Raw genomic sequence first — 24815 nt, 5'->3', positions numbered from 1 at the left:
AGCTTGACTCGGTCATATGGTGTTTTATTATTACCATTCGATTGTTCTTGAGAAGCCTTTTCCTCACCGTATACCGATCTCTGTATTTGGTTTTGGCTTTTCCGACGCGTATAGGACCGACATTATATATTTTTGATAATTTTTTTTTTATTCTAACACCTTATTACTATTCACTGTCACTATTTTACACTAATGTTTTCTATACAATCGACAGATTGTGACGACAGCTGACGATTAAAACTTAAACGGACATCATAGCTTCTCCGAGTCAAAAGTTACTACTAATTGCAAATCTCGATAAGCAGCAAAATGATCTCAAAATGGCGGCCATTCCCCCTTCACCGCGCGCGCGATGCGTCACAGTCCTCGCTTATCGTAATGAATTCTTTGATCCTTTAGCTATCCAGTGGTCTAATTTAATTTTGGATGTAGACGATAGATTCGAAACTATAATGCCAAACTGTATCACCCGATTTTGTTATTATTAGGTTTTTTTTTTGGATTGCCTCCATATGATAGCAAATTTAAGGACGTATTCACGTCAAATTAAAAAAAAAAAATCACAAAATTTATTTATTTATTTCTCCCTCTTGGTGAGCTAGAGTCTGCCGCAAAGCTAATTTACCAATTATTTGAGAAGCCAAGAATTTGAACTAGTCAAACTTCATCTGCAGCCTCTTTCTGATCAGACGTTTCAGTCACTGCGAGTCAGACGAATCTATATTGGGTGCGTTCCACTAAGCGCTCACGACCGCGGTTTTGCCCGTTCCACTTGCTTTCGAGTGTTACAATCGAAAACCCAAGTGGAATGGACTATGGGGCGTTTTAACCGTTCATGTAAACATTACAAATGGCGGCCTCAGAAAATAAGTCAGAAGCTTGAAGAGGTTGTTTTTTAATTTTAACCCCGTTTATAAGCAGTTATAATAAACTTTATTAATTATTGGTAAAGTTGATTTATATTAAAAATATATATATATAATTCAATTTTTATATTACATTTTCGTGGAGCATTTATAAAATTTACGTTTAAATAAAATTAAAATGTCTTTTGTGGCAACAGTAGGATATTTATTAATGCAACGTAATAATGCTTTAGAAAGTTCTTCATCTAGTTCCGATGAAAAGTGGAATGCAATTTTACAAAATCGCAATAGTGAAAAGCGAAAACTTAGGCCACGTATTATTAACTATCAAAGTGTAATTGGTCGTTATTCAGTGATTTAGTATGTAAAGGGATAAGTAATTTTTCATTTTATTATATTTTTTAGACTTTCGAGAAACACATTCAATTACTCGTATTTACATGATATAATACTTTCATTTACCTGATATAATTTTTTCGGTCGCCATCTTTGCTTTTAAAAATTGCGCCAAATTTCTGAACGCCCACTTCGACCCAGCTCTCTTAAGGTGGGGCGTTGTGAGCTTCTTCGCGTGAGCGAAAATAATGACGTCATTAGTGACGTTTTCGCTACGACCACTACGACCGCCTGTGGCGCCAAGTGAAACGGCTGAAGGTACATTTTGATTGTTGTGAGCGCTTAGCGCGAACGCACCCATTGTAACATCCCCCTCCCACCACGGGTTAATCACATAGCATACACGCAAGTCCATAGCCGCCTGAGAGACGTCTCCGTATAAGTTCATCGTCTTGGGCGCTTCTACGCTTCTGCTACCCGAGCACGTGGAGCTAAATCTCTTTCTCGGTCAAGCAAAAACCTTGAAATGACCAATACGAGCAACCCCAGCAAAGTTCACGTGTCTTCCAGAGCCAGCAGCGACCAGACAGGATAACTCTTAGAAGTAGTAGGTCCTCGAATCAAATCCTGTGGCTTGTCTTTTTTTGGGGGGTAACACTAATACGCCAACTTGGAGGTCTTAGAGTTGCTCCAAATCTGAGAGCCTTGAAGACTGATTTCTTTGCAGCCTTTGGTAAGCAGCAAAAAGTGGCCCAAGAAAGATTTACTTAGAAGTTAGTCTCTTCTCCTAACTCCCTTTGCCACTCTGTGTAACCTCCTCACTTCCTTCAGTAAGGGACCAAATAAACTCTACCAAAACTTAGAAGTAACTGCAGAAGTTGCTACTGAAATATATATATTATAATTTGAGTTTAAACTCGCTTCTATAATTAAAACAAACGGTTATACATTTTAATTTGCCCTTAATTTGTTAATTCAGGCCCTTATTATTTTTTTTTTACTTAAATTAAAACTTTAAAAAAGGTATTTAACTTAATGAAGTGAACTTAATAAACTTCCTAATATGCAAAATATCAACTCACTTTGTCTTCATTTAATTTTTTCAAGAAAAAAATATCAGGTAATTTTATGAAATCTTTGAACCTTTGAACCTTTCAAGTATTTAATGGTGCCCTATAACCTCCAAAGTATAGTATTAGTTAATGATATAATATTGTCAAAAATCTCGCTTCAAGTTTATATTGTACTTCTTATTTCACGCTTCATTGACTCTAACAGTCAGCTGAGGGTTGGTAGGGCTTAAGGGATGACTGGTTGATTGATTGACCCCTCTGATTTCTCCCACCCTTTTATAATAAAGGCTTTCTTAGAATCATGGTTAGATTAATGACCCGAAAGAGGTTATAAGCTAAAGTCGTGTCTATTATACCAATGAATGGAAGTCAATTTATGTTTTTCGAATAATTGGTACAGTAATTATTTAATTAATTTAAAAAAAAATAAAAAACTATGAAAACAAACGATTTTCTTTTACTAAACTTTGCAAACTTTTCCCACAAACTTTGAACTTTTTTTTTGCTAAAAATAGGTTCGCTTAAATAAAGTTCACTTTTCTTGGAGTTCACTACATTAAATGGATTTCCCACTTTTCTCAGTTTTTTTTTTTTGAAAATGGCTTCAACGACTTCCTTTAAACTTTGTAATCATACTTTGTACCGGAAACAATTTTTTTGGTTTTCTAGAAAAATTCGGGCTATTCCGGGATAGAGGATGGGTAGACTTCTTTCCTGCAGAACTATTTTAGTATTAATGTTCAGACATTGATAAAATTTTGAATTTAAGGGAAAATAGTACCGGAAGTATTCAAATATCTTGGCTTCGTATTGACAGCAAATTGTGACATAACCGCTTAAATAAAAGGAAGAGTAACTGAAAGGAAATAGGTGTTTGCAAGCATTATAAAAGGTTAAGCGGTTTAAGAATTTGTCACGCCCGGCGAAAATTATTGATTATAAAATAATAATTAAACCAGTAGCCAGACTTGACCAGTGCCACAAGAATGCGAAAGTATGCTGAGGATATGGGAGCGAAAAGTGTTACGAAATACATGTGTACATTAACGGGTGAATGGATCCGAAAGAACGAAGATATCAAGAGACTACACAGAAAACCCGGACATAGTTTCTTGTATCAAAAAAAAAAAAAAAAAAAAAGAAGGTAGGCTGAGGAAGTTCGTCCATGTTGAACGGATGACCCATCATCGAGTCCCAAGAAAAAGTTTTATATTTATATTGGGGGGGGGGGAGGCGCTAGACGTAGAGGTCGTCCCAGGATAAGGGAAAGTCGTGTGATTTGGTCACAGCAGATTTTTAATCTGATCCATGGATTGGCTTTGGTAAAGTGCGAAACATTAGACCAGGGGTACCCAAATTTTTTACCCAGGGAGCCAGGTTCACTGGCTCTCAGACCGCTGGAGGGCCAGAATATAAAAAAACCTATTTTATTGTAAAAAAACAAAAAAAAAACGGGAACAAATAGAATATTTCAAATAAAGAACAAGTAAATTTAAATCATCAAACTGCCCAGTATTTCTGTGGGAATTATGGACCTGCTTTTTGGCTAGTGAGATGGTCAATGTCCGGTTTAGTTATAGAGCTTTGGACTTTCTTCCTACTTCTGGCTGTTATTTTACACTATTTTCGGAGCCGTGCATCCCGCGTCACTCGGGAGTAGTACTATACATGAGCGACGCAACGCTTTGCGGCACCGCCACATATTGGTGCTCCTCTCACTTGACCACCAATAAAAGAGATGCTCCTTCCGGAAGTGCGACGAGGGCCGGATAAATGTCCTCAGGGGGCCGCATGTGGCCCACTGGCCCTAGTTTGGTGATCCCCTGTCATTAGCCATTAACTATCTGTCTAAAAAGGGATTTATGAAGTCTGAGAATGAAGGATGTACTGTAGTGAGGGCAGGAGAAGGAGATGAATGAATTACAGAGGATGTGCGTCATCAATATGACGTAAAAAAGGTATCCAGAATGGCTATCTAAAAGCGTACACATTCCTTTTCCTGAAAATAACACATTCCTTTTCTCGTCCTCTAGAAAGAGGGAGGAAACCCCAAATTTATTAAGAGAATCAAATAATGCTCAGAATGAAAACACGGAGGAGAATGATCAGGATTTCAACCCGGAGATCATGGGTTCGAATCCAGCTGCTGGCCCATAGATTTTTATCTTCCTAGGAGCTCCTAACAGTTTGTTGGGGCGCCATAAATAATAAAAAGAAAATAAACTCTTGACACCATTTTGGGAGACCATTTTGTTTGTTAAGTTAAATAAAGCCATTTTCAACACGGTCTGTTTTTTTTTTTGTCTGTCGTATGTAAAAGATCAAAGATGTCCATATATACCCCAAATACCCAAATATTTGATTAAGATAAATCAATAAAACGGTAAAGGGTTCACCCATATCTTGCTTTTATCAACTATCAAATAAGGTATTGGGATTGTTGATGCTTGAAAAATAAAGCCCTTTACACATGTGTACACCAGTTTAATAGGGTGCTCGCATTTCAGTATAAGGGCATATCTGGGAACACTCGACAAGAACCTATCTTTCTTTTTCTCTCACTGTACCAGGTAAGAGGAAGTACTGCAACCGTATTATACGTTCGATATCTAACTTTCACCGGAAACATCCGGTTTGACGTCCTCTAAGTCCAATATAATGCTTTTCTTTTCTGATCTCTCTTTCTTTCTTAGTGTATGCGAGTAAGTCTGTAAATCTGTTTGACTGTCTTTAGGGAGTGTTTTCAGTGTAACTCCAAACATTGAAAGTTGAAAATTTGATATCCGGTTTAGATTGTTCCATCCAGAAGGATCTTAAGTATCTTGTAATATTGCGAATATCCTTAAAAAAATAGATCAATTTCCAAATATCATTGTGCTGACCACAAAAGCTAAGTTTACAGGGAATGAGAACTTTTTTTCTATTCATTTAGAATAGAACAGAATAGAAAAGAAATTTATTATTCTGGGACAATTGTCCCCTAAGAATAAACACAGGTACAAATAGAGGCCTTAACAGTTTGGCCTGTGTTTAAACAGAAAATAAATAAATAAATAAGTAGGTATTTACAAAAAGTGAAAATAAAGATAACATCAGAAATTAAGGAAATAAATTAAAACAATTAGAATTTCGGAGGAAGCTAAATAGAAAGGAGATAACTGAATAGACGGGATTTAAAGATGGATACGGTAGGAGCATGGCGAACAGATGATGGCAAGGAGTTCCAGAGAGAGGTAGCACGTATTAGGAAGGACTTGTCAAAGGATGAGGTACGGTGAGAGGGAATATAGAGATCGGATGAGCGAGATCTGGTATTACGGGAATGGATGGAGGATTTAAACTTAAGGAGTTGAAAAATATAGGAAGGCCTTTGAGACTGGATGACTTGAAAAAGGAAAGTAGCCAAAAGATATTGGCGGCGATAGACAGGAAAAAGCCACTTCAACTCATCGTAGCAGTGGCGAAATGCGAGAGTCTCTGGAAATGATGAAAATAAATCTTATGAAGCAGTTCATGGAGGCGCTTGAGCTTAGCTTCAATATCACCAGAAAGACCGCCATACACTAAACAACCATAGTCGAAATGGGGGGAATATAAGAGAGGAAACTAGGAGTTGCCGGGGGTCTTAATTGGGAAAAAGGTGTCAGGGAACTATTAAACTGCTTTAGGATATGGATGGAACGACGAGAGATTTGAGGTACAAACAATCAGGAAAATACACTTAACAACTGGGAACAACAAATTTTTTTTTGAAAATTGTTACCTGGGGTAATCACCGTGAGTTCCTATATGCTCTTAAAAAAATAATAATAATCCAGCTTCCACCACTAAGTGCTTAGAGAGCATGGCTTAACCCTATCGTAGTGCCCGCAGACGAGTTGTGGGTGGGACTAGCTAACAAGGAAGCTGGAAGATTTTTTTTGGAGAAAATAGGGTCACTGTAAGCTTCAACTAAAACCACTGCGGGTCCCTTACCATCTTCGTAATTTTCCATCAGTTTCAACGATTACATTCCTTTTTCTCTTTACCATGATAAGAATTAAGAGGAAGTCTTGTGAGTGGCCACAACTGATGATTTTTTTTTTTTGACCCTTACTGTACTATTTCGCTCGTGACCTTTTGCTAATACTATATAATATAGATCAAGATTTGGCCGAAAATAACTCTTAAGGGTAGCCCCTTTCTCCTATTAGTAGCCCTTAGTTCAGATCCCTAGGGATACCGGGCTGTCTCTCTCTCTCTCTAAAGAGTATTTCTATAAAAAAAAATAAATTACTTCACCTAGTATATACGTATTTTTATATAAATATATAACCCAACTAGAATACTAAATTTTATGACTGTAACTTTTTCTTTCTTTTAATTCTCTCTTTACTAAAGAAAGAAGCTGTAAAAGAATTTTTAGGTTGTTTATAAAATAATAAAAACATTTTATATCTGAACGTAAGACAATTTCCTTTTGAATTGGGCGTTCAAAAAAAAGGTACTGAATAAGTTAGTCCAATTGCAAGCAATTGTAAGTGTAAAATTAATGAAATAAAGACTCGAATAACAACAATCGATTAAATTAAAAACTTTCCAAGAGTTGATCGTCAAATTGATCAGAACTATTTTAAGCGTTCGTATTGGATATTACAATATTCTGTTGGCCTCTAAAGCAAAATAGATCTCTTCTCACTTAGAAGGTCGTACTCATCACAGTCTATCCAATTAACCATGGCAGAGATATACCATCGAAAACGACCAATGAATTTGTAATCTTAAGTCTATAAATAGGCACAAACGTCTTATTCTTGGAACCATAATTTTGACCACAAAGTCATCCTAGCATTTTACCCCGTCTTTTCTTTTCATTTTTGTTTAATCCTAAACACGAATTAAAAAAACAAAAACAAAAACTCGTGACCAACTGTTGTACAAAACTTAATGTATGTCTTGGTAGGGCTGAAACTGCGAGCTCCTAACAGGAGGATAACAGATAGTAAGAGCTCATATAACAGATACAGAATAGTTTGTACGGAATCTCAATAGCTCCTAAAGAACTCAACCTAAAGAATTAAAATAAAAAAACACTCAAGGCAAACTGTTGTTCAAAAACTAATGTATGTCTTTGTTGGGCTGAAACTGCGAGCTCCTGACAGGAGGATAACACAAGATAGTAAGAGCTATAACAGATGCAGAATCAATAGCTCCTAAAGTACTCAACCTTTTGAAGAAGTGCACTACATAAAAAAACAATGATAAAACTTTTCTTTTTTTTTAAGTTACCAATAACTTTTACAAGTGATTAAAAGTTGTACTTTTTACACTGAATTTTTACGTAATAATAGGCCCATTATTTCACGATTGAAGAAGTGCTATTATTACATACTGTTAGTAACTAATTTAGTATAATGTCTCTAGGTGGGTGTTAGGAGCTTTTTAGAGTTCGTAGATTTTTTTTATAAAAAAAACCGTCGTCTCTTTGTTTATTTTTACCTACATATTAAGGCAACACACTACAATATCTAATTGCATTCATGCATAATTTAACAAATTACATCCATTATTTACAGGCAATACCTCAAGGCTGTCTTCTTTCAATTCCATATCTCGATCGATAATCATCTATTCGATTTTCTCGTCTCTTTTAAAAGAGTTATAAAAAAAGAAAACAATTATACCAAGGAAAATGCTATTACCATTAACAATTTTTATGCACAAATGGCTGTGAATGTGATTAATGATTTCCAGCGAATGGTCTTTGTGTATGGATGTGAATAACACCAAACATTGGATCAAAGTTCGCCAACCGGAAGTATGACTTTCTGCATTGATTTCCCTTTCACTACTTCCTCTATTAAGGGGGATTTTTTTTAAGTTTAACTTTAATTTTAATTACGTATTTTAATGAAAAACTGGTTTTCTAAAAATAAGCATTGTGTAAGTAAAGAAAATATGTATTTAATTGAAAAATCTTAGAGCTACAACTGTTTTTATCGGGAAAATGATACATTTTTTTAAAGAAAATTTTAGGCTGGATTAGCCTGCTTCCATAAAATCCCCAGAACAGACACTAGGAGAAGAAAAATCAATCAATTTTTCATGGAACTTTTATCCTAAAAAAATTATTTTAGGAAAATTGTTGAGGGAAGAGTATTAGGGCTTTCCTTTTAAGAGAAAAGCGCCTTTAAAATGTTAACTTAGCAGTAAATTGCGAGAAAAAAATCTGATTTTTGGTGGGAAATCTAGGAAAATTTGCCCCAATAGATAATCTGGGTGTCAGTAGGTTTTCTGGTCAATCCTCCCACGGAACCTATTCTAATTCTCTAGTTTCTAAACTCTACAGAAGTGATCTTGGTCGAGTAGTGTCTTCTAAAAGCACAATGGCCAATTTGGGGATTGGCCCAACCAATAACAGTTGCGAGATTGCGACAGGTCTAAAAATCCTCTTCGTCTAGACTTCTATCAGCACTTTTGGATGGCTGACAATCCCTTGGGGATACTTAGAATGTTAATTAGGATTACACGCCAGCATTCAAAATGCATACATACATACATACCTTTTCATGGTATAAAATGCAGTAGTAATAATAAAACTGAACATTAGCATAAAGAGTTAAAAAGGAAAAAAAAACACATAGAAGACCATTTCCATAATCCTATTAGTTTTCGAACTTGTTACGATCGAAATTACACCCCCAGAATAACCTACCAAGGAAGTTGCAACAATTTTGCAACCTTCTTACTGTGTAAGCATGCTTTCAGTGAGGTTTTTTTTTTTAGGTCAACTTTCTAAATGTTCATGTAAACATTTCCATTCGTAACAATCTTGTTCATGGCATTGTTACAATTTCCTCATGTGGTTGTACAAAATTTTCCAAAGGGTAAAGTTTAGCTTTTGGAATGACGTAGACGAACATATGTATGTATGTACGTAAGAGCTATGCTTTAACTTTAGCAACCCCTACTACGTATGTTGGCATTTACACCCATTGCCTTCTGTTTTCCTAGTGTCTATACTCTTTGCCGACTGTAGTCAAGACATATTTACTAAAGCTACAATATTAGCTCCAGCTAACTCCTGTTTACAATCTGAAATTTTCATACAATTCATAACAGAATATAAGCTTTTAACAAAGCGTAGGGGGCGAAAAAAAGTTTTAAGATATTTATTAATCATAAAAAGTTGTTAAACTGTTTTTCAGTTTTTTTTTATATATTTATATTTTTCATTTTCTCATACTGCTACCCGGAAGTGGTGTTTAATATAAAATCGCAGGAAGTAAAAGTTTTTATTACGGAAACAACCTGCATTATCCCACGTTACTGAATCGATTATCAGTTGTTTGTGAGTTTCACTAAAGCGGATGGAACAATTTTTATTTTTTAAAACTTGGCTTAGGCGATGCACTCATACGTCATCAACTTTTATTTATGACGATAGACATTTCGCGGAAGTTACTCGTAGATTAAGGGAAGTTCTGTTCTTTTGTTTTTTTCTTCCGGAAAAAATTATTTATTTATTCTATATTAAGACTTTTATCTAGATCAGCGGTTCCCAGCCTGGGGTACGCGAAAGATTGTTTAGGGGTACGCAAAAAAAAAGTAATTATGGCGGAAGATATAAAAATTATACAGATATATTATTAATGAGAAAAAAATTATATAATAAATGATTCCTACAACTTAATTACAAAATTATTATAATAAAACTGAATAACATATAAATTGACAAGAATTAAGAACTCATTGGATACTGCAGTATTTATTCGATACCAATATAATATCGAATGATTCCGATACAGATATACAGATTGTTTTGCTGTTAATTTAAAGTTACAATACGTAAAATCAAGAATACGATTATTTATTTTTTTATTGATTGTATATACAGGATGTTCATTTTAAGACGGCTCAAATGCATTTCATGCTTAAACTCGCAAGCCAGGTTAGCCTGGAGGTTATCAACTGCTCTCTGTATCCGAGGAGGCACCTTTGAAGGCACCAGTACATGCTTCACAAGTTGAGTAAAGTGCATTGTTTGATAAATTAAGGAATAAGTTTGATCCTAAACATGAAAGATATTGATCACTTAAATACATATGTGGCAGGAGGTTTCCAAAGTTTTTGGTAATTAAACGCAACTCTCCCAAAATAACCAAATAATTATTAAACCTTCTTGTTTGTAACAGATGTAAAATTAATTTTTAGCCATTTTGTGTATGCTTGAGAACATCTAAAGCTTTTAACATTTGATTTTTCTTAGAAAAATCACTTGGAAAACGACTTATTTCCCGATATTAAGAAAAAGACTAGCTTTACTGCCTTGGCCATATTTTTATTAGAAAGGGGATGAAAAAATACATAAAAATGACCTATCGCGTACTCTTCTTTCTCTTTGATAACAAGTTAAAAAATTGAAATATGATTAGAAAATACCAGATTTTGAAATGGCCTAGCACCTTTAATTTTAAAGATATCGAATTGGGGTTTCCGGTTTCTTTCATAACTTTTTATACCCTTTAAAACTGTGTTTATGAAAATGGGGGTCAACTGCAAACCCTTGCTTTTGGTCGCGCGTCAGCCGCGTATGCGGGCAGGAATCTAAAATCAAGTCACATATTCTGAAACTAGAGGTGAGGGGCAACAAATTTTTCCTCTACCGTTTTTTGCTCAGATTAACCGTTTAGGCATGAAATGCATTTGAGCCGTCTTAAAATGGACACCCTGTATATTTATGTTAAAAGTACACACTAAGGAAACAATCAGGTAAAGGGGTACACTAATGAAAAAAAGATTGGGAACCGCCGGTCTAGATCAAATATGCCTCATACTGGCGCCAGGTGAGACCTAGACTAACTAGGCAGTAGTGGCAAGTTACCAGTCCATCAAATTTTCTTTAATGGAGGGGAACACCTGGGTAACCACCACTTATTCTCTTTGGAATAATGACAGGAATAAGAAAGGTTAGGTGAACGATCTTCCTAGGCCAGTGATGGCGAACCTATGACCCGCGGGTTAGACACTGACCCGCGCAAGCTTTTTCACTGACCCACCCACTATTGCTGGACAACCTAGGAAACCATTTGTTTGTTTACGCGGGTTGATTTAGATTTTCTAATTGTGGTGGATAATTTATATTCTATCTGTATTTTTTTCAATCAAGCATTTACACAAAAGCACAATTTAAATGCTATCTATAACCTTTAGTTTGATCATTACAGTTCTAAAACGCAAATGACGACAAATGCGTTTGTAGTATTTGAAATAAAGCAAAAGTGTCAAATAAAATGTATAATTTTACTCATATTTTGTTTGTTAAAAAAATCGACAACCCAAAGCAAATAACCATATTTAGATTTTTCTTCAGATAAAACACACTGTTTTAAGGTTTTGTTCAGTAATGTTTGTAAAAAGAGACTTCCATAGCACTTTATTTCGTCCCGTTTTACCCGTTAAGCCAACCGGATTTTAAAGATGTTTAGTTTTGAAAATATTCAGTTTAAAATATTTAAACTTAACTCTTGTGCAAATGGGCATTAGTGACCCAAGAGCTAGTGCTAAAAAAAAATGAAAAAAATTTGACCCACGTCTCAAAAAGGTTCGCCATCCCTGTTCTAGGCTTACTAAAGGGGGAGAGGTGTATCCTCACTCAGGAGAAGCAATTTTCTCCGAGAGGGAGCTAGGGTTCTAGAAGGGCCCGTTTTTTTCGACACAATCGACTCTTGTCAAGCAATCCTTGGACATTGCGCCTAGGATTGGGGCTGTACTGGAAAGAGCAGGATGTTAGCAGCAGTCTGGGATATCTTGCACCCTAGCGCTTTGTGCTTCCTTCTCTCTCCCGGATTCCTTCCAGATGTTCTGAGGATGACTCTCTTTGCTCACTTTTCCAGGGGAAAATGAAGTGACGTGTAAAAATCTGCACGATTAAAATTATTTCTCTTTCCCTTACTAGAGTAAGAGAAACAAAATTAAAATAAATATTAATTAAAAAAAGCATCATACAAGCAATCCATTGAAAGCTATGCAAACATTATATTCACAAGTGCAACACGATGGTACAATAGATTGCATGAAATGCAAGCTATCCATATAATTGCAGTCTGAATGGAATTTCCTAACTATCTACAAGTATTTCACCAAAGAGCTTGTAACTAGTGATTCAACGTTTGGTAATCTGCATTCAGTTTGTAGTATTGAGATAAGAGCCACTATTCAGATGTTGTGCTAATGAAGTATATATTCTGATTGTAAGCCGAATCGATTTGTTCAGTCGAGTTTAACAGATGTTTCAATGGTGTTTTTTTTTCAATCGATGTTTAAAAAAAAACAATAAGTTGAACACTCCAAAGAATTACTCTTATTCTGACCACAGCCGATTTTCTTTTGAGTTTTCCACCGGAAATATCCGGTTTGAGGTCCTCCAAGTCCAAGGATTCTGTCAATCTGTCCGTCTATAACCATCGTATTATTTCAAAACATCTTTTCCAGTATGGAATAAATTACTTATTAAGTGTCATTTTTCGATAATTTATGGCTCTGCCTTGTGTGGTACAGTTAAGAGCGGTTATAGGCTAGACCCGCAAAGCTAAGATGTATTGCGGTACTAGTATAGCCCTTGGATTTTATTTAATGGTTAATATGAGAAATTTTGTAGTAAAGTATGTTAGGCGGTTAGTGGCTAGACCCACTTAGATTTAAATTGGAGCTTTTAAGTCGTTTGCTAGAATCACAAAAGATTTGTTCCTACTTCTATGTTAGTTCTATATAATCGAATTAAATCAATAAAAAAATTCATAATGGATAATATTTTAGAAAGAAGTGTGATCAATATAAAATTTTGAATTATGAACATGATTCATGGAACGAATGAATTTTTAACAAGTCCCACCCTCCCTTTATTCATCTCCTTGCAACGATCCATCAAGCGCGATGTTTTTTATTTCACTTCCTTTTTTAGGTCGAGGTTAAGAAAGAGAGCGAGGATCCTGTGGGTAAGGTCCCCTTCCTGGGAAAAGTGATATTAAACCATCCATCATGTCGGCAAGTTCTTAAGCCTTGACTTAAGGTCCACAACATCTGACTTGCCTAGTTAAGAAATCAATAATGGAACCGTTGTCAGTTTGACATTCTAACCACTCACCTGCCATCTTGGCGTGTCAGAATTTATTTTTAGTCCTATTTAAATAGAAATTATAATAAATAAGATTCAATTTCTAGATATTAGTGAAGACACGTCAACCAAAAAAACGAGATTATTTCTCTAGAAGAGCCATCCAACGTACGTGGCAAAATCCTATCCGCCAGATTTCTTTCTGTTTCCTTTCAGCTGGCTTAAACAGAGGAAACACGCTAAGGGATTTTTGGGAGGATTTTTATTGGGAAACATCTGAGGCATTCATCATAAATTTTAGAATAAACAAAATCCACTGTAAACCCTCATTCTAAAAGCTTTTAGCTCAATTATTTCCTTCAAACTGGGGATATACAAAGTAAAGCCTATTTTTTCAGACGTTTTAAATTAGGTGTCGTGGGCGGAGGCGACTTGTAAACATACTTTACTGTAAATTTCTCATATTAACCATTAAATAAAATCCAAGGGCTAGACTAATACCGCAATACATCTTAGCTTTGCGGGTCCAGCCTATAACCGCCTAACAAACTTTACTGTAAATTTCTCATATTAACCATTAAATAAAATCCAAGTTCTAGACTAGTACCGCAATACATCTTAGCTTTGCGGGTCTAGCCTCTAACCGCCTAATATACTTTACTGTAAATTTCTCATATTAACCATTAAATAAAATCCAAGGCCTAGACTAGTACCGCAATACATCTTAGCTTTGAGAGTCTAGCCTCTAATCGCCTAACATACTTTACTGTAAATTTCTCATATTAACCATTAAATAAAATCCAAGGGCTAGACTAGTACCGCAATACATCTTAGCTTTGCGGGTCTAGCCTATAACCGCCTAACATACTTTACTGTAAATTTCTCATATTAACCATTAAATAAAATCCAAGGGCTAGACTAGTACCGCAATACATCTTAGCTTTGCGGGTCTAGCCTATAACCGCCTAACATACTTTACTATAAATTTCTCATATTAACCATTAAATCTCTTTATCTCTTAACCGCTCGGCTACCGTGGCGCCTAAGTGGGTCATATTTGAGCCAAATTTAATTGTAACCAACATTATAATTTATAAAAGCATAAATTACCCTGAATTGTAATCTGGAAGTGAAGCTCACCCCAATTTGTCCCCGGAAACTGCTTTGAAATTTTTTTTTTTTATTTTTTTATTTATTTTGTAACTGTATGCTGTACAATGAGCAAAAGAGATGAGTGATAAGGACAGCTCAAATACAGATGCATGTGCGCCAAGGGCGTGATTGGAGTGAACGACGAGTATCCAGTGATGGGAAGCCGTTAGTTCGCCAGATTGGCAAGCTTACACAGCAACCATCCTAGGAGGTCGGCGTTATATGTTGAGATGATCGCATGGCCACCGCCGCTTAAAATTATTATCATTTTTTTTGTTTATTTACTTATTTATTTATTTATCAGAAAAATTATGTTTAAAAAAAATTTATAAAAGAGTAAGTGAAGAAGGAATTGAGCAAAGTGGAACTTCCGGTTGGGTTATTTCCTTCAAACTCGTCTTTGCCTCCATATTTAACGCTTCTTCTAAGAGTGCACAAGGGATATAAGCCCGTCCCGTACACGAAAATGGCCACTATAGAGGCAATCTATTCATCCCGCTCTCCTAGATGTACCCCCTCTAATCTAATCTTCCTGGAAATGGTGTATTACATTTTTGAGGAAGAGTTTTCACATTTGAGTTTTCTCCATGTTCCAGGTTTTCTTTGCTTATATAGGCTTGTGTATTATGAGCTTTTTTAATATTTTTTAATTATGCATTCATTTTATTGAAATATAATTAAAATAAGATCATCAAATTAGGAGAAAACTTAATTATGGGTAGAAAATGATAGTAAAAATGTTATATCGGAAGGAATAAATGCTTCCGAAAGAAGGAATAGTTGTAGAGAGAATAGTTAAATTCCTACAGTACTTGAAGTTATAGTTTGTCCTGAAGTGCTTAAAGTTATAGTTTGTCCTAGAGTACAAATTTCAAGTTTAATGAGTTCCAATAAGAGGAAGTCGTATGAGTTGCTTCTTTTAAGTAGATATTTAAAAAGTATTTAGTAGTTAATGTATTTTAAATTATAAGTATATAAATGAAAAGAGAATAAAAGGAGAATAAAAGGAGAATTCATTAAATAGCAAAAGCTATTTCAGAATAACTGTTAACCTAGCACACATGGTTTATTCCATCTAGCGTGCCTAAGCATAATTAAATCCCATAGTTAAATAGTCTACAATAGTTAAGTATATCTAGATATTGTCATATACCTGTTGTAATCTTGATTTACCAATTATGGCTATCTAACTCAATCTCATTAACTGTTATTTCAGTTGAGATACACTAATAATTTTCTTTTAATGTTTATGAAGTAAATGTATAGAATAATGGTTAATTAATTTTATTACTAATAACAATTTTTTATTACTTCTAGGCAATAAGTACGCTAACCGATATGAGACCACTTTATGATACTAATTTCATATGAAGTAAAATTCTATTAAATAATGATAAATCCACATTAAATTGAATTTAATGTGGATCATTCTTAAATTATGGAGCCTGGATAGAGTTAAGAATAGGATGTAATTATTTATTGAATATACTATATATACAAGTACATAAAAAAAATATAGGGGTGTGTGTTGGTCTAGTGGTCAAGAGATTGGCTTTATGAGAAGGAGATCGCCAGATCGAATCCAGCGTATGACTACTTTTTATTTGTTCAGAAAAATTTTTTTTATAGTAAAGTATGAGCTTATGTCCCCCGTCTATGACACCTAATACCTACCAATTAGAACATTAAGCCCCGCCTGAAAAAATAGGCGATTACTTTACTTTACGTAAACAAATATATAACTGGTGGGATCCAAAATACGTATTGGGGTGGCTGAAGATGAATGGTAGTTAGCCCAATGATTGGGGGGGGGGCCACTTGATACTCCTAAAAAGGGTCGCAAGGCTAGATTTCCTTGAAGCGAACTTGAAGACAAGTGAGTTAGACCGCTAGGGAGGATCTGGGAATTCTGTTTGTGTGGCAGGAATTCTAGAGAAGGGGGAAAATGCTCCCACATTGTTGAAACGGTTCTCTGAATCCAAATGTAATAATTACAATCTCTACAAGAGATACTCGGCCCGAATAATCTCCATTTCCGGAAATGAGCTTTAGCCCACTGTAATGATAAAGCTTTTAATTTAATTTCCAAGAGGGAATTTTGGAAAATGGTTAGCTATCGCAAAAATCTATGCACATAACTTGTGCATTTTTTGAAATTTTGCGTCTTCCATAGGAAAATCTAAAGAATTTTCTAACTTCAATTTAACTGTGCCATTTTGAAGATTCTTGAATTTTCCTTATTTTGGAAAAATTTAAAATATTTCCTTTCTAAGCTGTTCTATTCCATTTTCAGGATGAACCAAGCCTAAAAAGCTGTCAGTGTCCTTAAAAAAAAAAAAAAATAACAGACTTCCTGTGGAGGGGGAAAATATCTTTGCATTGAGTGATATTAGTATAAATTTAAATAGAAAACTTTACATGAATTATTTAAATTAAACAAAATTTGAGTTGACATAAAAAATTAAAAAAATCATTATTATTAACTCTATCCAATAACAAAATAATCATACAATATTAGAACTAAGACCAGCTCGAATTTATGACCCCCCAGTTATGAAACAAACAATTTTAATTTAAACATTATGCTTTAGAAATTAAATAAATTATTTATCACATTAGCGATGACAAAATAAATTTATATCTATTGTATGAAATAAATACATCTATATACGAATTAATAAATGAAAAAAAACTTAAATCAATCAATCAATAAAGCTATCAATCAATTATTCAATAAACCAAACTTAAATCAATCAATCAATAAAGCTATCAATCAATCATTAATAAACCAAATTAGATAAATCAATCAAACCCTTATACAACTGTCCTACCGGACAGTTTTAATCAGTCAATCAATAAAGCTATCAATCAATCAATCAATTTTTCAATAAAGCAATCAATAAATAAAAACAGTGAGAACATTTTTACCGTAGTTTACATAAATATAAATTCTTTTGAAACATAAAATTTGCGCCAATAATTAATTGATTTCCATATTATTTATTTTGATTTTAAGTTTCCATTTTCGAATAAAAAGAAAAAATAATGGCTAAAACTATAAAAATCTATTTAATGTAATCACTTCCGGTCAGCCAACTTTTCAGGGAATTTTTCCTGGGTTTTCCCAAAATAATGTATCAAAATAAAAAATTATAGAAACTACTCTGACGTAATCATATTTAAAAAAAAAAAATCAATTTGGAGTGATTTTTCCAGACAAAATTTTGAAATACTGAAAAATAAAATTGGTTTATTTTCACGAAAATTCCATTTGGGGCACTTTTCAAGGGAAGGGATGGTTAGGTTTTCCTCTAAAATTGCCATTGTCCCGCAAGATTAAGGGGTTGGGTCGTTAAATTCGAATTCGAAGACTACTCCTCCACCGCAAGTAGTTCTTTACTTAATGGACACTTTATCGAGAACGGCTTCTAGGCCTTACTGTAAATCTCGTATTTGCTGGAGGGAGGTTTCTCGGTAAGGTTATATTTCAGTTTAATATTAATACGAGCATTAATACGAGTCAAATATTCCGAGTTTAGAGAGTATACGAGGTGTGATTAAATAACGAGACTGATGTTGCTACAGAAGAACTATGCATGAGCCAAATCTTAACGACCTGTCAGCTGTGCAGCGTAAAGCCTTCTCTTTCGATTGCCGGCGTCTCACGTGTTTGTAGAGAAATCTGTATGACCGGAACCGTCGTTTGTGTAAGTTGGTGGAAGTTTCGTTTTGCCGAAAACATCGATACTACACATTTAGTGGAGCAACGAATTGTCGGTGAAGTTTCACAACAAAACTTGAGATAAAATCGCTACTGAAACTTGATCTTTTATTAAAAGAAGTTTATGGCAATGAATGTTAATTACGTGCGCGAGTTTTTAAGTAGTTCAAGTGTTCCCAAGATGGCCGAGAAGACGTCGGAGATGATGACCCACCCGGGTCGGCCCTTCCACGTCCAAAAAACGGATGAAAATATCCGATTATAATTAATCAATCATTACTACCGGTGAGGTGGCTTGCTCAACTCTGGTGAAAGAATAAGGGAAAAACGACCCGATTCGTGGAAGAACAGGTCACGGGGGTTCTCCATCAAGAAAACGCGCCGGGTTACACTGCATTGTCTGTCGAGACGTTTTCTAGCCACATCCCAGTTTTAGGCCATCCGCCTTAGTCGCCTGACCTGGCCCCATATCTGTTCCCCAAATATCAAATCTGCATTAAAAGGGAACAGGATTTCAGTCCGTTGAAGCTGTGAAAAAAAAAAAGCGGCATGCGTCATGCAGAGAAGCTCACAGAAAAAGACTTCCAGCAATGTTTCGGCACAATGGTAAATTCGCATGGAGCGTTGTAGGGATAGGGGAGGGGTGTATATTGAAGTTGATAATAATTAAATATGTATAAATTTAAAATAATATGTTTTACAACATCAGTCTCGTTATTTAATAGCCACACCTCGTATTGATGAGTTCAAACCTTGAAAATGGCAGTAACAGGAAGTCGTGTGAGTGGTCACAACAAATTTTTATGTTTATTTTGAGAAATTATTTTTAATAAAATAAAATCATTCCAATTGTCCAACTTCTTTATTGCGAAGAATGAAATTCGATATAAATTAAACTTTGTGGAAGAATAACTTTAATTAAGTCCAAATAATGAAATTTAAATGGGGGATATAAAAAAAATATCCCCTATTGTTTTATTAATTAACAGCATTAAATTTAATTTTATAATTCAAATTTGTATTTTATGAATATTTCTCTATTGTATTATTTATAATTTAGAAGTATTAAATTTCCAACCTTCGGAATGTTTTAATAAGGGACGCTTGTTTTAATAAATTTTAATAAGGGGCCTTAACAATCTCACGTTTTATTATAACTTTGGTTATTATAACAGTTAATAACTTTGGGCCCCTTTACGTTTGTTCATAGTTAAATAGTAGTATAGGTTTGTAAAGTTTTGGAAATTTGTTTGGCATTAATGGCGAACAGCTGGGGTTTATTGTACTGTAAATATCAGCTTCTATTTACAACTACTTGGGGCAGTAGTAGGCAAATTATCTGTATTTATTCTGTAGTTTCAGTGGGAGTTTGGCCCAAACTAGGTGTAACTGTTTTACTTATAATCTATTTCTCTTGTGCATTTTTAGTTTTAGTTTTTTTTTTTTTTTTTGTTAATCGTGCGAGTTTGAACCGGAAAGATTCGTTTTCGTGTGGATGCACTGCGTTCCGGTGAAAATAGTTATTTATTTAACAAGTGTGGAAAATACTTTACACTAGAGTTAAATATTATATTTTTTCTGCAACCATTTATTAACTAATAAAATTAAAAATTTCATTTTTACAGTCTACAAAAAGTAATTTATTTATTATAAACATTTATTGTTATATTACAATTATTTACATTACTTACGTATTTACATTACTTATTACATTTTCTGCTGTTTCTTTTATTGATGGAGGAGTGTTTTCTAAACAGGCATCACTAGAATCCATTTTAAATTTCTATAAGGTAACACTATTACCTTTTTAACTGTTATAATTAAAAATATCTAATTATTTATTAAAATATTATTTTTATTTCTATATTCCTTTCAATTTTTATTTTATTCTTTTAATATTCGTTTTTTAATTATTTAGTTACGTTAAATAAGCTTATTAAAGTTTTACAGAAAATATTTATGTTAATAACAAAACTTCTTATATCAAGGAAGCACAATAAAGTTTTTCCACTCACTTGTGCGGAAAGTGAAACTAATGGGAGTTTTTCCCCACTAGTGAGGTAAAGTTGGGCATTACATAGCTGATTTTAATTGAGTAATGAGAACATTCCTACATGGTTGCAGAAAAATGGTATTTACAAAATTACGTCCTATTTTCCCGTTATCTCTTTTTTCACTCTCCTTCGCTCTGAGTCAAGATCTGAGTCTGTCAGTCTGTCCTTAACTCAAAAACGAAAAGAAAAGAAAAAAATTCAATAATTTTGTTTTTATGGCACAATTAAAATCCAATTGGTTAAAATCAATCAACTTTACGAAATCAATTTTTGTATTTGGAACACTTTTTTTTGGGTCAAATTCGATTATAGGCACTTTTTGGGAGAAAGAGAGGTATACAGGGAGGGGTGGATGTTTGTCTAGTGGTCATGAGCGTGGTTTTGTAAGTGGGAGATCCCCAGTTCGAATCCCGCGGGTGCAGTCATTCACAATACTTAATACATCATAACACTTTTATAAATCAAAATGTTGTCAAAACGTTGGATTCGAACTGGGGACCTCCCACTTACAAAACCACGCTCTTGATCACTAGACCAACACCGCTGGCAAGATATTCTTACCGTAATCCATAGGTCAAGAAGTCTTGCGTACGGGGGGGGTACATTAAAATGATGTGTTGGTTGCTTTTATTTGATGATAAAACAAATTTATCCTGATTCACTCACAACCATTACATTGCAATATACTTTTTAAAATCTTTAATTATTATTATTATTTGTTCTTTGCGCCACCAAAAACATTTTTTTTTGCAGCCAGAGAACCTCCCCCAAAGCGTGTATTTCTGGTGGAAAATTAATATCGAAAACTGTACACGAATAGATAAAATTGTAACTTTGATCTTAAATATCTCAACTAATATTAGGGGTATCGAAACGGGGTCAACCTCATTTTTCACAATTTTTTATGTAGTTTTTATAATCATTGTGAAAACCAGTGCTCCTTATGGAACTCCAATCAGGTTTTTAGCCGTAACTCCGCCAAAAATAAAGATACAGCATCGGGGGTGAAAAATTTGAAAACTAGACTGAAAAAAACATATAGTTTACTTCGTGAGTTTTTTCGAAATTCCGCTTTCCTAAAAAGTTATTAGCGATTGGTGCGTTTTGAATGGATCACCCTGTATACGAGTATTTATAGGGCTCCTACAAAGTGCCATTACTGTTAATTGTCCTTCTTTACCACCTATTTAATAATAATGAAGAGGAAATGAGAAACTGAATTTCCAAAATTTTGTAGAGAAATGGCTGACCGGAAGTGGTTCTTTTTTTTCTTTTTTGAATACAATGTTGAATACTCGTACTACTAAACATTTAGTAAAAACCCAATGTTTTTAAAAAAAAAGGTGATAAAATGTTTTTTGAAGAGAAGCAAATATATAGAATGGTTTGCACCAGACTTTTTTTTCTTTCCTCCCCAGCATCCGTTAACTTTAAGCATAATTTACATAAAAGGAAATGGGAGAGTACAGAGAAAAGCGGAAGGGAGCAAATACATCAAAAGTTCCGCTTTCCCAGAAATGTAATTGTTTATTTAAAAATCGTAAATATTTCCCGTTTTTTTTTTTGAGAGACATAACTTTGAGCTGGTCTGTTCCTCATAAATGTGCTTCCAATTAAGGGATATAAAACTGGATTATATATAATGTATAATATAATGTATAATATATATAATGTATGTATGTATTTTAAAATGAAGGGTGTTGAAAGAAAACAAAAAATTCTTGTATTTATTTTGTTCAACTTTTTATTTTTGAAGGAGGGGATTTAATGTAATGAGCGGATTAATCCTTAATTTAAATAAGAGAAAAAGGTCCAGGAAATTAACAAAGATTGGAAGGGATTATGTGGAATAATTATTGCAAGACCAATGGTTGATGCTTTTCAACCAAATATTTTGAACCCAGTCATAGGAAAAGCTAATAATCCCTCTTCAAAAAAAGGCTGGTTCAAACAGACTTATTGAGGGATTGAAAAAAGAACAACCTAGTCGTCCGAAGATATTTTTGCATTTGAGAATACTGCCCGAAGACTGCCGGTATATTGGAAAAGACTGTAGTCCTTTTTTTTTTTTAAGGTATCGTTCCCTGTTCAGCATCTTTTCCTGAGAAAGTAAAGTAAAGTAGAGTAATTGCCAATTTTTTCAGGGCTCTTTACGTCCAACTACCAATTAGGTGTCGTGGACAGAGGCCACTAGCAAACATACTTTACTGTAAATTTCTCATATTAACCATTAAATAAAATCCAAGGCCTAGACTAGTACCGCAATACATCTTAGCTTTGCGGGTCTAGCCAATAACCGCCTAACATACTTTACTATAAATTTCTCATATTAACCAATAAATGAAATCCAAGGCCTAGACTAGTACCGCAATACATCTTAGCTTTGCGGGTCTAGCCTATAACCGCCTAACATACTTTACTATAAATTTGCCATATTAACCATTAAATAAATCCAAGGCCTAGACTAGTACCGTAATACATCTTAGCTTTGCGGGTCTAGCCAATAACCGCCTAACATACTTTACTATAAATTTCTCATATTAACCAATAAATGAAATCCAAGGCCTAGACTAGTACCGCAATACATCTTAGCTTTGCGGGTCTAGCCAATAACCGCCTAACATACTTTACTATAAATTTCTCATATTAACCAATAAATGAAATCCAAGGCCTAGACTAGTACCGCAATACATCTTAGCTTGGCGGGTCTAGCCTATAACCGCCTAACATACTTTACTATAAATTTCTCATATTAACCAATAAATGAAATCCAAGGCCTAGACTAGTACCGCAATACATCTTAGCTTTGCGGGTCTAGCCTATAACCGCCTAACATACTTTACTATAAATTTGCCATATTAACCAATAAATGAAATCCAAGGCCTAGACTAGTACCGCAATACATCTTAGCTTGGCGGGTCTAGCCTATAACCGCCTAACATACTTTACTATAAATTTGCCATATTAACCATTAAATAAAATCTTGACCCAGGGAATCGAACCTTGTACCTCAATACATATTAGGTTTACAGGGCTCGCCTCTTAATCGCTTGTCTACCGTGGCGCCTGAAAAGGCAGTCAAATAAGTATTGCTGTTCTTTCCCTCACTAACACCTAGACTGTGCATCAGCCGTAGGTATTTTCTTGTTGTTTTTTTTTTTATATTGCTCAGGTGGTGTGGACATTACCTTTTTAGCTTTCTGAGATTTTTTTTTTTTCTTTTAGGAAGTTAAGAAGGCTTTGGAGACGATATTACGTTGTGATGTCATCCAAAAAATGTTGTAGTAGCCCAGAAACTTACGAGGAAATAATTTATCAGGGTACCTTTAAAAAATAAACTTTTTTAGGGAAGAGACATCAACGCTTATAGAAGCAGCGGCTAAAAAGATACGGGCCATTGGAAATACAATTCTGGAGTAGAAGCGTGTGAAGGGAAGCTAGATTCTCCCGAGATCTATTACTTGAAGATAGCGGAAAAAATCACTTAAAGTGGGTCAGTCACTTTCTGCCAAATTCGAATCTTAAGAGGTGGTCCTAAGAGGTGATCCTCAAAGCAGACTAAGAAGAAAGAATGGAGCTTATACTTACTCACGGATTGTTCCTCCACAAGAGTTCCGGAGGTCTTTGATTCGTGGCAAGAAACCTGGAGGATTGTTTTTAGATCAATTTTATGACTGCATCTCCTGCAGTTCCAGTGAAATAAATAGGGTGGCATAAATTTAGGGATGTCGTGTTATACTGGAAAAAGGATTTTCTAGGATTTGAAAAGGGGGGAATTCGTTTTATTTAATACCATTTTTTTTTTTTTTTTTTGGAATACCCATTATTTGAAGGCACTTTTTGCACCTTCCACAAAATAGGAACACAATTCTTTTAATCCCTTATATTGGAAGCAATTTATCAAGGAATTCAACATAAACTTTTATTAAGAGAAAAAAATACATACTCTGTTTGCGTCTTCATCTTCTTCACTTGTGGACGGCAGAATGGTATTTGGCCGATGTTGGTTATTGGTGAGCGGTTCTTTAAGCACGCTAAGCACAAGATCTTCCGGGCGTTTCGCCCGCAAAATGCTCACTTCCCTGGATCTTCTAAACAATTCAACCTCTTCAGCTCTATTCATGATGCACCGCATCACCGCCACATTTTCGCCACTAGTAAATGATCAAAGAAAAACTCTTCCTTGAAACGTCGTCTTCACTCACCTGGTCCATCCTGCCGTCTCCTCCATATTCTATCCCCTCCACCCAGAAAAGTTTTTTATTTTTTTTTTCTTCACCAAAACAATAATTTAATGTTCATAACAATAAAAGTAATCCCCCCCCCCCCAACAAAAAAAATGAGTACAGGTACTTTGCTCCCAGCTGTCGGCAGGAAATAAAGGAAATACTGCGATCTTGACGCGTGAATACCTATTACGACGTACTTCCTTCAATTCTCCCCTCACCCAAATCAACCACAAGACTTCCTCTCATAGTTTTCTTTAAACTTCACTAAATTTTTATAAAAAAAAATGAT

At 34.6% G+C, this 24815-nt stretch overlaps 1 protein-coding gene across 2 annotated transcripts in view; it reads right to left on the bottom strand.

Annotated features, from left to right (window-relative positions):
* KCNQ (KCNQ potassium channel) overlaps positions 1-24579 on the bottom strand; it is a 132938-nt gene extending 108359 nt beyond the window's left edge. The window contains exon 1 of one of the 2 annotated variants that reach the window (XM_074141979.1): positions 24244-24579. In XM_074141979.1, the coding sequence (XP_073998080.1) occupies positions 24244-24432 (189 nt within the window). In that variant the 5' untranslated portion in view covers positions 24433-24579. The remainder of the gene's footprint in view (positions 1-24243) is intronic. The other variant, XM_074141978.1, reaches the window with a different exon arrangement.
* Between the last annotated feature and the right edge of the window lie 236 nt (positions 24580-24815).

The sequence above is a fragment of the Rhodnius prolixus genome, unplaced genomic scaffold (assembly GCF_049639745.1).
Source record: "Rhodnius prolixus isolate KJV_2025 unplaced genomic scaffold, Rpr scaffold_6, whole genome shotgun sequence".
NCBI classification, from domain to species: Eukaryota; Metazoa; Arthropoda; class Insecta; order Hemiptera; family Reduviidae; genus Rhodnius; species Rhodnius prolixus.
The sequence above is the reverse complement of the archived record's forward strand: the minus strand, read 5'-3'. Positions and strand labels throughout refer to the sequence as shown.